Source organism: Megalops cyprinoides, chromosome 23 (assembly GCF_013368585.1).
Source record: "Megalops cyprinoides isolate fMegCyp1 chromosome 23, fMegCyp1.pri, whole genome shotgun sequence".
Classification (NCBI taxonomy): domain Eukaryota; kingdom Metazoa; phylum Chordata; class Actinopteri; order Elopiformes; family Megalopidae; genus Megalops; species Megalops cyprinoides.
In genome coordinates, this window is record NC_050605.1 from 22,079,077 (window position 1) to 22,094,977 (window position 15,901).

Genomic DNA, 15,901 nt, shown 5'->3' on the forward strand with positions numbered 1-15,901 from the left:
GGGGCAGGGCATGCGTGATGTCCCTCACGAGTTGCCGTAGATGACCTTGGGGCAGGATTCAGGGGTGATGCAGTGAGACTCGTGCTCCACCAGGCCGGCTGGGCATTGGCAGCCAGGCACACAGGGCTTGAAGCAGTGTGACTCGATCACCCCCAGCGGCACGTCCTTGTTGAAGCACGTCTTGGGACAGGGGGGGCCACACTCGTCGAATACGAAGCCTCGGTCCAGAGGGCACCCCACAGCTGGGGGGGGGAGTAAATGACAGCTCATTAACAACTGATAACTAATGTATTTATTTTATCGTCAATATTATTGTATGCTTAGTAGATGCCCTCATGCACCCATTACTGGGGGAAACCCAAAAAGCAAACCTTTCAGTTTAACATACTATCTGGTTAAACAAGTGCATATTCACCACAGTCACAACCCTTCTCAACAGCAGTGCCCCACACGGGACTTGAACCTGCAGCCTCCCCAAACACACGTCACCCTGCTCCTCATTTATTTATCACCATCCCTCTCACTGAAACAAGACCATGTCCACATACTAACTGCTAATGCTAACTGCTAATGCTAATAATAATAATAAAGAGAAGAGGAGGCGGGAGAATCAAGACGACGAGGAAGAAGCACAGGAAGAGGAAGATGAGGAAGGAGAGGTTCAGGAAAAAGCAGAGAGAGATGAAGAAGAAGCACAAGAAACAGAGATAGGAACTGTGAAGACGAAGAAGACGAAGAAGGGGAAAAGCTGAAGAGGAAGATGAAGGAGAGAAGGGAACTGAAGAGGAAGAAGAATAGGACGGAAGTGAAAAGGAAGCAAGAGAAGAAGAAGAAGAGGAAGGAGAAGGCGGATGAAGCGGAAGCAGCAGCAGCCGCTCGTACCGCACAGGGCGTGGCTCCTCCACTGCAGCACCACGCCCGCCTCCCTGCACTCGGAGGCGTAGGCCTCCAGCGCGTCGCACAGGCAGTCGTCGCTGTTGGAGCCGCAGGCGCAGAGGTCATACACGCAGGACGCGTAGAACATCTCCGGCGGCACCACCTTGTGGCAGCGCTCGAACGCCTCCGACTTCAGCACGGTGCAGCGGGCGTTGGCAGTCTTCCGGGCCGAGTACCCAGCCTCCTTACAGGGGTCGATGTCCTCCCCGTCCCGGCACTGAACGCTGGTGTCGTTCTCTCTCTGCACCTGCAGGGGGGAAGGGGGGGAAGGGGGGTGTTCATTTGGCGCTGCTTGAAATGGTTCACTAGATTCCTGTTTGACTTCTACATGTACTTGCTACCGCCTAAAATATATCACACTTCCCATTAGCTGAATGCCAATGTGTAAATCTTTTGACAGATCTACCAGGCACAGATCTACTAGGAACACCAAAGCCTGAGGGGCGTCAAACACTCCTCACAACCCGGAAAACGCAATAGTTAATGAAGGCAAGTGAAAGATAATACGTTCCAATATATGTTTTTTAATGTCTTAATGCCAATTAATTTTTATTTCTTATTTTCAAAGGAGAACACCCCAAGGTATCACCATCTAAATGTCACTCATTTTGGCTCATTTTCCATTTAATTTAGTCCTGCATTAATTTCACATTTGGGTTCTCCGACTTCTTTAATTATTTTATCTTATTAGAGCAATTACATCGTCTGCTCAAATTAAAAAGATATGATTACGGCCGTAGGTAGTCTAATGATGGACACCTCAGACGCCGGTACCCACAAACGATCCGTTTTCTAATTAACGCTGTAGAAAGTTCATTGTCTGTGTGAGTGTGAGAGAAATGTGTGTGGGGGGTACACGTGTGTGTGTGTGTGTGTGTGTGTGTGCACGCGTGTGTGTGTGCGCACGCGCGTGCATGTGTGTGTGTGTGTGTGTGTGTGTGTTGGGGGGGGGAAACATATGTGTGAGGAATGTGGCTACAGGAAGGCCCAGGGGTTTGTCCATTTCAGATGTTTAAAAAAACTGTTGAATTTCCTTATATTTTGGCTTCAAGTCACTGCATGTTGTTACGCCCATTAAATGAAATGAAATTAAATTAAATTGAACTAAATCCATCACATTAAATTAACACTATTATTTTCCATGCATACTCAAATATCATTACAACTTTAAAACTTCATAAAATTCGCCCTCTCTAATCTCTTCCACATGGTTGAGTGGGGCTATTCTAAGGAGGAAGAGGATAAATACCGTGTTTTCTGCAGCAGGAAAACCAATAACCACTGTCTATCGATCCCAGGTCTCCATAACCGAGACTTCATTAGAAACCGATCCATATTCCTCAGAACATATTCTCGCGCCCCATATCCTGAAACAGCGTTGTGAGGAGAGCAGCTGGCGGCCCCAGGCCTGGGGAAGCGTTACAGCGCTCACCTTCCAGCTGTTCCCGAAGGCCGCCTCCGAAACAACGCTCTGGCCGCTCGGGATCCTCATGTCGTCCTGGGGGTAGTTGTTGAAGTTTCCGCAGAGGCCGCACATGTGGTTTTTGTAGGTCCCCGGAACACTGACCTCCAGGTGGGACCTCCCGTTCCACAGCACCTGTGGGGAGATACATGTTAGGTGGGCACGGCAGGCACACCTGACTGGTAGAGTATCTCTGCCCACTCAACACACAATGGACCAGAGCGCATAGAGGGAGCGACACGGGTCTGAACCTCAGCAGCACTGAGTGGATCTGAATGAATCTGTGAGTGTCTGAGTGACTCTGAACTGAACCTGTGAGTGGCACTGAATGACTCTGAATGAATCTGTGAGTGAGTGGCTCTGCATGAAACACTAAGTGACTCAGAATGGATCTGAATAAATCTGTGAATGACTGAGTTGCTCTGAATGAATCTCTGAATGGCACTGAGCAACTCTGAGCAGCTCTCCGCCACTCATAGGTCCAACCTTCAATGCCCACTCGTGAATGGTTTGCTATAATGGCACCAGACAACCAATGAGAATGAGCGGGAGAAACAGCACCTTCACTCCAATGTTGGTGTTCAGTAAGATGGTGTTGGTCTTTCGCTCCACATAGACATATGGCTCCTTGAGGTAAGGCAGAATCACTGTCTGGTAATCCACCTGATGAAAGAAGAGAGGAGAAGGAGGCGTCTCTGCAAAATCATTCCTAAATCAGTGCATTAACAAAAAACATCAGAAACCACTTAATTACCATGACAACCCAGTCCTGCAGCAGCTGCACCACGACGTCGCCAATGAAGACAGTGACCTCTTTGGTCCAGGACACGCCTTTGCGTCCGCGGTCATCATTGGTGACGTGAACGCTGCAGAACATCACAGTGAATTTTTCCCTTTTCACTTTAACGAAGCGGTAAGCAACAGTTTAGTAAATTCAACAGTTACAGCCACAAGCTGGTTCCAACATAGCCACTCTCTGGTGGGGTGGTTTAAAAATCAACATACCAGAAAGGTAACCACACATCCCACCTCTCTGAACAAGCGGCAGTTTGACCTTTGCTTGCAAATGAGGGCAGTGATGTAGACACCCTTGCAAATGTGATGGATGTGGACAGTGAACAGATAGAAGGACACTACACTGGCGTTACAGTAAAATCAGAAACAAACCACATCCTAATGAATGAAATGAACCACCCACACTAATGAATCAATCAAACCACCCATGCTAATGTATGAAATAAACCACCCACAAATAATGAATGGTTCAAACCACCCACGCTAATAGATGAATTAAACCACCCACACTAATGAATCAATCAAAGCCGCCTATGCTAATGAGTGAATCAAACCACCCACGCTAATGAATCAATCAAACCAAATACGCTAATGAATCAAACAACCCATGCTAACGAATGATTCAAAGCCACCCATGCTAATGTATGAATCCATCCATGGCCATCCATGCTAATGAATCAATCAAACCCCCCCACACAAATGAATCAATCAAACCACCCATGCTAATGAATCAAACCCCCCACACAAATGAATCAATCAAGCTACCCATGCTAGTAAATGCGGCATTCTCTGCTACTGGCCAGCAACACTCATCGTCTACATTCTACACATTTCCTGAACAGTTATGTTATTCACAGGGGGAAAACAACAGCCACATCAGACCACCAACATCCACTTAGGACAGCCAGGCGATGCCAGAGCAACGGATTAAAACGTTTGCACTGCGGGTCATGAGCTCAGCTCGACTCACCTGAAGTCCCCGCCCTCACAGTCCTCAGCCATCACGTAGGTGCAGGCCCCCTGGAAGTTGATCATCTTGCCGTCGAAGGTGCGGTAGTGGGGGTCCCCGAAAGCGACGCAGGTGGCCGGCCGCGGGATGCAGTGGGGGCAGCACATCCCCGGAATCAGAGCCGGGGTCTCGTCCTGAAAAAACACACCACACGCTCTGTCAGAAACACCTGTCCAGGTTTGACATGTGATAACAGGGCAGCAGCTTGGCATAGAGGGTAAGGAGCAGAGCTTGTAACTGAAAGGTTGCAGGTTCAATTCCCCACTGGGGCACTGCTGTAGTCCCTTGGGCTACATACTTAACCCGCAATTCCCTCAGGAAGTATACAGCTGTGTAAGAATTGTAAGTCACTCTGGATAAGAGTGTCTGCTAAATGACAAAAATGTAATGTAAAGTATCAGCCACACTGAAACCTGCTGCAATCCTGTTAAACTGTATGTCAGTGAGGGGACACAGGAGTGGAGCTAGGGCCTGGGGCAGGAATCATTATGTAGGGTATGTAATGTGCAATCATCATTTCTGTAATGATTTTGTGTAATGCGCCTGTCTGCAGGGAGGGGCAAAAGGACACGAACCACAGAGGGAGCCGGCGCACCCAGACAAGGTGAACCGTCAAGGGTATTGGCTGCGAAACACCTTTTTTACCTGCAGCGAGGAGCTGGATGATAAGGAGAGGATCAGAGCGAGCGAGAGAGGTGGAGAGAGAGAGGGAGAGGGAGAGAGAGAAGGAGAGATAAAGAGAGAGAGGAGGGGGAGAGAGAAAGATAGAGAGGAGAGGGAGGGAGAAAGACAGACAGGGAAAGAGAGGGGGGAACCGCAGGAAACAAGCTGCAGTGTGTGATACCCCGAAAAGGGGAGTTGTTCATTTTGCCATTGTTAATTTAGCCGGCTGTTTTCTGCTGGTGAACTCACGGCGGTGAACCCAATGAAATTTATTTTGTGTATTTCTCACCTCTAATTACGTCCTCAATAGACGCCGGTCCACAGACCGGAAAACTTTTTGATTTCGACCCTCCGCCTGATCCCTCCCGAACCAGACCACGCTACAGTGTGTGACAGATCATCACAGCTGTGGTAACATGTAACATCCTGTAATGGCATCACTGCCCCTGTAATGCCCTGGCTGAGAGCAGGTTTGAGCAGGATGTCAGGCAGATGCAGGGTAAACAGCTCTGATAAGGGTGTTTGTGACAGGAATAAATAACAGTGATAAGCAATCATTCCTCAGCCTAATGCACAGTCACAGAACGGCCTCTGTGCTGAAAAGCCCAGCTGAGTGGTGTGATCCGAAATGCTTTGCTCTCCATTAAAAATGATCATTTACTGGCTGTAAAACCTTCCTTCCCTGTGTCACTGATGCAAAATGAGGAAGGGGACTCATCCTGCCATTAGATCAAATCAATATTAAGTGAAGAGCACGTATCTGTGAGTGTGTATGCATGTGTGTGTGATGGGGGGAGAGTATATATATGTGTGTGTGTGTGTGTGTGTGTGTGTGTGTGTGTGTGTGTGTGTGTGTGTGTGTATGTGTGGAGTATATGTCTATATGCAGGTGTGTGTCGGTGTATTTGGCAATCTAAGACTCTTTAACCCCCCAGCAGTGAATGATGCAGTGATCAGTAATCTTCCATAGAAATATGACCATGCTCTGCTCTGTTGGGCTTCTGATTGCCCGTACACCATGATTCCCTCCCATCCAACCCTCTCTCTCTTTATCTCTCTCTCACCCTCTCTCCATCTCTTTCCCTCCATCTCTGTCTCTCCCTCTGTCTGCCAGACATGTCCAGGCATTGATTTTAAACTCTGATTGGTTCCCTTGGGCTCTTCCTAGAATCCAATACCAACAATCGAGCCTGAACATTGCTTTACTTTTAAGCAGCAACAATCTGGCACGTCAGATTGGCAAACAAACCAGAAATTCAGGCGGACTGCTCTTTCATACATGAAAGGTTGGTAAAAAAAAAAAAAAAAACTGGGGAAGTCAATAACCAGCACTCTGACCAGAGTCTGAGTCATGCCTGTGTTGAGTGGCAGGGGAACAGGAGCTGGCGTCATTTGCGCTGAAGTGCTGAGTTCACCGAGCTGCAAAGTGTCAGAGGTCAGGGGTCAAAAGGTGACGAGCGAGACACAGATTCTCAAAGCCCAGGAGGACGCAGAGTGATGCGAACACAACGTTAAAGTGCTGTGAGTGCGACGTTAAAGTGACATGAATGTGAGGTGAATGTGACGCTGAAGTGACGTTTGAGTCACGTTTGAGTGACATTCGAGTGACGTGCTGGAACTCACCGAGGCGCAGGTGACCTGCGGGCAGCGCTCCGTCTGACAGTGAACCTCTCCTGACACGCAGGTGCAGGAAGTGCACTCGTCCACCTCCCAGTGCTCGTTAGACAGGTAGACTGTCCCCTGGTACACACATGATACGCTGGGGTCTGAAACACACACACACACACACACACGCGCACACGCACATGAGCATTGCACATAAAATATTACTTTAATTTCATAAGTTTCATATTCACACACACCACATTTCATTAAAGTGAGTGTGTGTGCCTCTAGGTTTGGTGGGGTGTATGTTTGAGTGTGTGTGTGTGTCTGTGTGTGGTTGATTGTGTGTGTTGTTTTGGAAGTCGACTTCTTGATTATACAAGTCCGAACGCAGATGGTGTGCTTCAGAACTCCTCCTTTACAGGCTTACGGTTGCTGTGTAGTCAGTGAGATGTTTCCATGCAGAGGTGCATTGTGGGAATGCGCCGGGGGTACCTTGGCATTCGTGGCAGCATTTCCCTGGAGGCTTCACCTTCAACAGGCCGTCCTGACACACCAGCGCCCCGCACTCCTGGATGTTACACTCGATGTACCCCAGCTGCAACCACCCACCAGACACTGCTCAGCCAGCCCAGAGGCCACATATTTACATTTACATTTACATTTATTCATTTAGCAGACGCTTTTATCCAAAGCGACTTACATAGGTTACAGTTCTTTACAATGTTATCCATTTATACAGCTGGATATTTTTACTGAGGCAATTGTGGGTTAAGTACCTTGCCCAAGGGTACAGCAGCAGTGTCCCAGTGGGGATCGAACCGGCAACCTTTCGGTTACGAGTCCTGCTCCTTAACCACTATGCTACACTGCCGCCCACATATCCCTGCATCCCTCCTCCACAAACCACCTGGGCAACACTGCCATTCACCTCAGCACCTGATGACTAATACAGCCACCCACGCTGGCAGAGAAGTCGGCGTCTGAGACACCTGGATCTATCTTTGAGCCACGTCACATTAATCTTTTTCAACTCAGTCACCTGCATCTGGGGAATATATGCCCGTCCCTCAAGATGTTACAGGTGTGTGCCTGTGTCAGGGGACTCGTGTTACAGGTACATGGGTTACAGGTGTGGCAAGAGTCTCATGTGAAGGGTACAGGTGTTATCTGTGCGAAGACGTTGCTTACATTACAGGTACAGGTGTTGCAGGTGTGTGGGCGTGTCGAGGGACTCACATTACAGGTACAGGTGTTGCAGGTGTGTGGGCGTGTCGAGGGACTCACATTACAGGTACAGGTGATGCACTCATCCATGCTGTCTGTCCAGCTCTCCCCATTCGGCACTCGCTGGTTTTCATTCTCACCCTCTATCACACACTCTGCCAGATATTCAAACAAAACTGGATCTTAACATTGCTCATATTAAAACTAATACATTCAAAAATATTTTTTACAAAATAATCTTCTTCACACCACCATGTGTAGTTAGTTTCTGTGACCCAAATTACATGTAAATGACAGGCTGTCAAAAGACAACTCTAGATGGTCATAGACCTATCGTGGCACTTATTGGCCACCTGGTGGCAACATAAGAGGCAACTGCATATGCTATGTTTAAACCCTACAGATAAACACACTAACACTTAATGACTTCTTGTGAACTGTAAATCCAATTAACCTTACGTTTAATAAGCAGACACTTCTGATATTCTCAAAGGAAAAGCTAAAAACGTCCTGCTGAGCTAATGAAGGAGGCTTGTTTAGAGTTCTCCATTTCATGTTTAAACACGATTAAGGGCCAATGAGACAATACTCTTTCTGTGCCTGTGTTTTAGGAATGGGAACTGTGACTGCCAGCCATACAGGATGTGACACACACACACGCGCGCACACGTGCACACACACACACACACACACACACACACACACGCGCGCACGCGCGCACGCGCGCACACACACACGCACGCGCACACACACACACACGCGCGCACACGCGCGCACGCATGCGCACGCACACACACACACGCGTGCACACACACACGCACACATGCAGGACCCACGGCTGTAGTCCCCCCAGGGTGGGGTCCTGGCATATTTACCCTCGCAGATGGGACAGCAGGAGTCTTCGGGGGTGAACTGCTCTGATACAGGGCAGCTGAGCGGGAGACATCCTTGGTGCACACACGTCCAGGTGAGGTCCTGCTCAAAAACAACCAACAACCATATGCCCATATCCCTCACCAAACAAACAGCCACATACCCATATCCCTCACCAAACAAACAGCCAAATATCCATTCCCCTCACGAAAAAAAAAACCCATATACCAATCTCCCTTACCAACCAAACTGCCATATGCCAATCTCCCTTACCAAACAAACTGCCATATACCTATATCCCGCATCAAACAAACAGCCACATACCCATATCCCTTACCAACTACCCATACAACCATATATATCAATTACAAAACAAATATTCATATACCCATATTCCTTACCAAACAAACATCCATTTAACCATATCCCTCACCAAACAAAGACCCATATGACCATATCCCTCCCCAAACAACTCATATCAATATCTGTAACTACATACCCATTTTCTGCAGCTGTGTTCAGTTAATCATTTATGAGCAGATGCTCATCGCATCTGTGGCTTTTCCCTACACGACAGGCAGTCCCTCCCTGAGGAAAGCGTGAAGTATGCGATTTTGGGGGGGGGGGGGGGGGGTACCTTGCACTGACAGGTGAAACAGGGGTCGTCAGTGGCGTGGATCTCGTTGCCAATCAGAGTGTTTGTGCAGTTGCTCAGAGGCTCTGAAACAGACGAGATAATAAACGCTGGTTATAGCCCCACCTGAGCACTCTACAATATCATATAGAGACTGTATCATTTATGTTTATAAAGCGGTTACTCGTGAATTAGCCTTTAGAATTAGAATCTTTTTGTGATTATTTTGGAGAAATTAAATACCCACATTCATGTTTTGTTACATTTCATTCTTCAAATCTTGTGTTTCGTTCATCAGATATCTTCAGATGTACTATCTAAAGCTTGTTTTGATAGGTACATGGTAAAGCCTCCGCTGGGAGAACTGTGAAAGAACACTGTTCGTGAGAGCTGTTAAATATCAGCGATCCTGATCCATACGGCAGTTAAACCTTCACATGCTACACTTTTAATTCTCAGTGGGTGGACGGGTGTGGGAGGCCAGGCTATCACAGGGCTCCCCTTCACTCTCCATTCAGGCTAGTTATATTAACAAAGGGTGCTTTAACCAGAGTGCCAGACGGGGGGGGGGGTCTTCACAATCATCAGCATGACCTCCTCTACGCCCCCCATCCCCCACCTACTGCTTCAATATCTGACTGTCCTCCTCAAACATCAGACGTCAACACAAATGCACTGAGGCCCTGTGACCAAGGTGTGACTCAGGTGAATGATTCATGACAGGTTCTCAGTCTGATCTCTGGGTTTTTTTTTCCTTGCCTCTCTCTCTGTATGTGATGTAATTCAGCGTAGAACAGTCAATTAAGACAAGAATCGGCCGACAGCGTGACAAAATATCTGTATTATACGTGATAATTATTCTGTGCGATATGAATATATGGTGATTATTCTGAATGAGTGATATGGCTGCATGGTGATTATATTACATTACATTACTGCCATGGCGCTCTTACCCAGAACACCTTACACAGGTTACAATCTTTACAGGTTATCCATTTATACAGCTATATTCAATGAGGCAATTCTGTGTTACCTGCCCCAGCAGAGAATCAAACCAGCAACCTTTCAGTTATGAGCCCTGCTCCATACCACCATGCTGCACTGCCGCCCCAATACCCCTACACTCCTGATTACTCTATGTAAGTGATATGAGTGTAGGACAGGAAGTGGGTACTGACGGGCACACACTGGGCAGCAGGAGTCGGGTCCTGAGAACAGGATGTGGTTCTTGGGACAGTCCAGCAGGCTGGGGCACTGCTTCCTGTAACATCGCAGATGCTGCTCTCCGTCTGGCATCACCTACAAACGCACACGCACACATACACATACACACACATACACACACGCACGCACACATACACACACATACACACACACACACGCACACATACACACACATACACATACACGCACAAGCACATATGCACGCACAAGTGCACACAAACACATAAGGCCTGCCATTTTAACCTCACATAAGAGTTACAAGCTCCACTAGTGATGCCTGGATACCAATAAACTGCGATGCTGGGATGTTAACCAAGTTACACTGAACAGAAAGCATTTGCTCTCATTGGCTGACATGCGCTAGGAGTCTTTATCCACATAGCCAGTGTCCTGAAAGTGCACAACTCACTTCTGGCTTGGACAGGTCCTTAGTTAGGAGCTGTGAAATCACATTAAGTCTGACTTGAAACAGATCAAAAATACAGATTGTCATGTAGCACACCGCAGAGCTAACAGTGGATGAAATGTAATTAGGGTCTAATTGAAACAGTGACCCACGTGCTAACAGCAAATTACAAATGAAACATTTCTAACAGTGTCTTCATTTACGCGAGGGAGAAAGCTTCTGTCAGTGCCAGCCTTAAAACTGAAAAGTAGATTACAGTCAGATCAATGCCAGGACAATCAAAAAGGATTAAACATTTGACAAAATCAATGCCTGGTAGAAAATACTTCCATCAGTTAAAAGGTCTCCCACAGCTTGCTTTTTTGTGGCAGGATTATTAAATGGAAGACTGAGAATGGCTTTCAAAGTGCCATGTAATTGGCATAAATTTAACAAGCACAGAGCTCTGCATTAGCAGACATGAATTTGTATGTTTTATTAACGTCAAAACGTTTATCCGCGGTGAAACTCAACGCGTGTGAGGTTCTGTCTGGAAGAGCAGCGATTAAAGGCTGTTTGTCTTCCTACCTCACAGGTGCAGATCTGGCAGGGGTCATCCGAGGGGTGGAAACTTTCTCCTGGGCTGTACACCCGGTTATTGTAGATGCAGTCTGCGCACACACATGTGCACACACATACGCACACACACACACACACACACATACGCACACACACACACACACACACACACACACACACACACACACACACACACACACACACGTGCACACACCAACACACACACACACACACACACACACACATGTGCACACACCAACACACACACACACACACACACACACACACACACACACACACACACACACACACATACGCACACACACACACACACACACACACACACACACACAATGAAGAAACCATCAGTGATTCAGAACTCATTCCTATTCACCCAAAACTAACTCCTGAAACAACAAAAGACTTGTACGGCCAGTTTGTGAAAATGTCCTCCAGCCCCACATAAACCTCCACAATAAGAAACCCACCACAGCATGCAAGCAAAGGGAAGGAGAGAAGGTCCCCATTACTGTAATATTGAGTTAATCAGTAAGGAAAAATGTTGGAGTAACAAATATATTTGGATAAATCGAAATGTATTAACTTCACATCTTCATTATTGCGATGCTTTTGTTGTGTTTCTGCTCCAGGGAATGCACTCGCTAATTGGCATCGAGTGTCATGAATCGTACACTAAACTTAATCCCTGCACAAGGCTGAAGACAGTGAAGAAGGATCGATTGCATTACAAAGAAGTTTGTCGTTTTACTGTTGATACCTGAGACACCAGCTGGTAGGTAAGAGCCATCAGATAAAACTCTTTTTTTATTTCCTGTGGAATCCCCATTCAACTTGGCAACAATTGTCGTATTCTATGCATTTCGCTGTTCACTTTGCATTAAAGTAAACTGAGATCCTGACAGTTTAATCAAACCGCTGCCAGCACTCACCCCAGGCAACTGTGTGCACATTCCTGCCAAAGCAGGCAGTCAATTCAAACCCTCCACCCCACCCCAACAAAGAATTATCTCTAAACATCTGTTACAACTGGCCTTAAAATTATTATTTTTTCCAATCCTTTCTAAATGCATTTACTACAATAATAACAGATGACATTTAGTTGTTTGTGGATGAGCATAATTACTGTCTCCATTTAAGTCCTCTGCAAGCCATGAATATTTATAAAGTCAATTAAAATAAATAGAAGCTGTAGCAGTCAAGGCTATGCAGAGTACCCTTTCTCGTTATACAGCAAAATCAGGATTAAACTACTGTAAACAGTCAGTCAACTAGAGATTTGTACTAGGGCACCTCTAGGTTCACCTCACAGGTACATTTCATATAAACACAACTTTTTCCCAGGAAAAGTCAGTAAGTATTGAAAAATAATCCTCTTGGAAAGTGTGCAGTAGGATATACTAGCCCTTGTATGACTTGTATGTTCCTTAGATCACTCATGAATGCTCAGTTTTGTCCAACCAAACACTCTATCCTGTCTCATTTTGTCCGAGAACCACACTGTTTGTCAAAAAAATTTAAGACTAACTGACGTGTCCTCTCTGGAATTTCAGAAACTGGGGTTTGATTTCAGCCAACTTCACAGATCCTAGGATTTCCCAAAATCAATCTAGGTACATGAGCCATGAGTTCTTGCCATTCCATCAATCAGAAACTGCTCTTCTATCTGAGAGAAGTGAGGAATATGGTTGCAGTGAGACTGAAACAGAGAGAGGTGAATATGGATACAGGAGGACAGTAGAGAGTGGTGGAGTATGGATACAGAGGGGCAGTAGAGAGGGGTGGAGTATGGATACAGGAGGACAGTAGAGAGGTGGAGTATGGTTACAGGAGGACAGTAGAGAGGTGGAGTATGGTTACAGAGGGGCAGTAGAGAGAGGTGGAGTATGGATACAGAGGGGCAGTAGAGAGAGGTGGAGTATGGATACAGAGGGGCAGTAGAGAGAGGTGGAGTATGGATACAGAGGGGCAGTAGAGAGAGGTGGAGTATGGATACAGAGGGGCAGTAGAGAGGTGGAGTATGGATACAGAGGGGCAGTAGAGAGAGGTGGAGTATGGATACAGAGGGGCAGTAGAGAGAGGTGGAGTATGGTTACAGAGGGGCAGTAGAGAGGTGGAGTATGGTTACAGAGGGGCGGTAGAGAGGGGTGGAGTATGGATACAGAGGGGCGGTAGAGAGGTGGAGTATGGATACAGAGGGGCGGTAGAGAGGGCTGGGGTCGGGACGTAGGAGGACACACCTGCGCAGACAGCACAGCACTCCCCCGGGACGTGGATCTGGTTGAGGCAGGGGGACACGCAGCGCACCTCTGAGCAGGTGGTCACGCCATCCACACACATGCAAGACATGCAGGGTGTGCTGGAGGCGAACCAGGTGCTGCCCTCCGCCTGCTCCCGGCCGTTATACACACACCCTGCGGCAGACACGCAACACACACCGTCACAACACCCTCCGCCTGCTCCTGGCCGTTATACACACACCCTGCGGCAGACACGCAACACACACCGTCACAACACCCTCCGCCGGCTCCTGGCCGTTATACACACACCCTGCGGCAGACACGCAACACACACCATCACAACACCCTCTGAACCGGCACTGAGCCACACAGACAGCTGCGTCTGAAGAACTGTGTGTGTGTGTGTGTGTGTGTGTGTGTGTGTGTGTGTGTGTGTGTGTGTGTGTGTGTGTGTGTGCCTGTGTGTGTGTGTGTTTAAGAGCTGGGTCCTCAGAGCTGTGTTTGAGGACCTGTGTGGGAATCTGGTCAAGACTGGTTTCATAACCTCTCCCATCTCCCACTCACACATAACCACCTACACACATTAACCAGACAGGTCCTGATGAGCTTGCTGTAAATGGGCCCTTATGATCAGGATTATTGTCGGCCTGTAATGTACTGTCCTGCACAAAATGCATGATAACAGTCTGAAGAGGTATTGTTTTTTCCTGGTATAATAATAATTGCAATTGCATGAAATCTGAATGAGCATTTGCACTGATTTCCTGTTATGTGAAAAATGTTCAATATCTCTGTCTGAAAATTACTGCAATTACAGTGATCAAGATTCTGAGACTTAGGAATATGCTGAAATCTCTTCTAAACATTTCTGTCACTAAAACTGACAAATAACATTCTGTGGAAAGATTCGTGTATTTTTTAAAACTCCATTAAATTGTGTGAGAGAAAGATAATTAAGACTAAGAAAAAATTAAGGCTATCATTATGATAATTATATCTATTATAATTTACCAAACTTTAACCACAGCCAGTTACATTGCATGAATATTAATTACAATAACAACAGTACAAAACACATTTAGGTACAAAACATTTAGAATGAAGTACAGGAAAATAAGGATAAAAAGTGGGTAAAATAAAGTACAATAAATAATTTAAATACAAAACAAAACTCAGATCATTCTGAGTTATTGGTCTGACAAATTTTAAATAAACCTTGCAAATTATAATTACCTCTATTAAAACTACAAAGTATCCGCAGTATACAATTTGATTGCACGTGAATATTAAGTTCCAAAATATGTGATAGAATCAATAGTATCTATGCAAGGTGGCACTGTTATTTTCACTTTTTTCATTGAAGGTGTTGTGTTCACCTCCGATGTCTCCACATGACTGACAGTGACTATGGTATGAAGGCCTGACATCAGTGCCACCTATTCTGCCATCAGTCTCTTTCCTCAGAGAGGCCTCAGTTTTTCTTCTGCTGCCAGTAAAACTGTCAAAACCCATCCCCCTGCTGCCCCTGTCTGCCCTGTACCGCTGCCCCTGTCTATAGGGGCTGAGTGGGATTGGTGTGAGTGATTAGTACTGTACCTCTCAACCTGGCTGAGAGAGGTTAAGGGGTTTCTGAGGTGTGATTAATTCTGTACCTCTGACCCTGGCTGAGTGAGGTTAGGGGGTTTCTGGGGTGTGATTAGTACTGTACTTCTGACCCTGGCTGAGTGAGGTTAGGGGGTTTCTGAGGTGTGATTAGTACTCTACCTCTGACCCTGGTTGTGTGAGGTCATGGGGTTTCTGAGGTGTGATTAGTACTGTACCTCTGACCCTGGCTGAGTGAGGTTAGGGGGTTTCTGAGGTGTGATTAGTACTCTACCTCTGACCCTGGCTGTGTGAGGTCATGGGGTTTCTGAGGTGTGATTAGTACTGTACCTCTGCATCTTGGGCAGCAGGACCCTGGCTCCGTCACCTGGTGCATGCATATCAGCTTGGGACACTGGATACTGGTACAGTGGATATCACCCCTCTACAACACAAAAAGCACACCTTCATAAACACAACACTCTAACACCCTCACACACAGTGCTCTAACACCCTCACACACAGCACAGGCAGCAGTGGGCTTATTCCACTCCTCCTCTCTGCTATCATGGATCACAGCCCAGCTAACAGGGCCTGACTGAAAGAGAGGCGAAAGCAAGCCCTCTGTACTCCCTCTTGACTAAATGAGCTTTTAGAGTGTGTATGAATG

The 15,901-nt window shown here is 46.7% G+C and overlaps 1 protein-coding gene across 1 annotated transcript in view; it reads right to left on the reverse strand.

Annotated features, from left to right (window-relative positions):
- The window catches only part of LOC118770307 (kielin cysteine rich BMP regulator), a 76,877-nt gene continuing 60,976 nt past the window's right edge, over positions 1–15,901 (reverse strand). The window contains exons 38-52 of the mRNA XM_036517904.1: positions 15,583–15,676; positions 13,651–13,824; positions 11,402–11,484; positions 10,383–10,503; positions 9,208–9,290; positions 8,573–8,672; positions 7,758–7,852; positions 6,966–7,068; positions 6,489–6,631; positions 4,164–4,336; positions 3,153–3,264; positions 2,960–3,061; positions 2,369–2,533; positions 883–1,183; positions 1–242 (exon numbers count right to left, since the gene is read on the reverse strand). Coding sequence (XP_036373797.1) covers positions 25–242; positions 883–1,183; positions 2,369–2,533; positions 2,960–3,061; positions 3,153–3,264; positions 4,164–4,336; positions 6,489–6,631; positions 6,966–7,068; positions 7,758–7,852; positions 8,573–8,672; positions 9,208–9,290; positions 10,383–10,503; positions 11,402–11,484; positions 13,651–13,824; positions 15,583–15,676 — 2,067 coding nt within the window. The 3' untranslated portion in view covers positions 1–24. The remainder of the gene's footprint in view (positions 243–882; positions 1,184–2,368; positions 2,534–2,959; positions 3,062–3,152; positions 3,265–4,163; positions 4,337–6,488; positions 6,632–6,965; positions 7,069–7,757; positions 7,853–8,572; positions 8,673–9,207; positions 9,291–10,382; positions 10,504–11,401; positions 11,485–13,650; positions 13,825–15,582; positions 15,677–15,901) is intronic.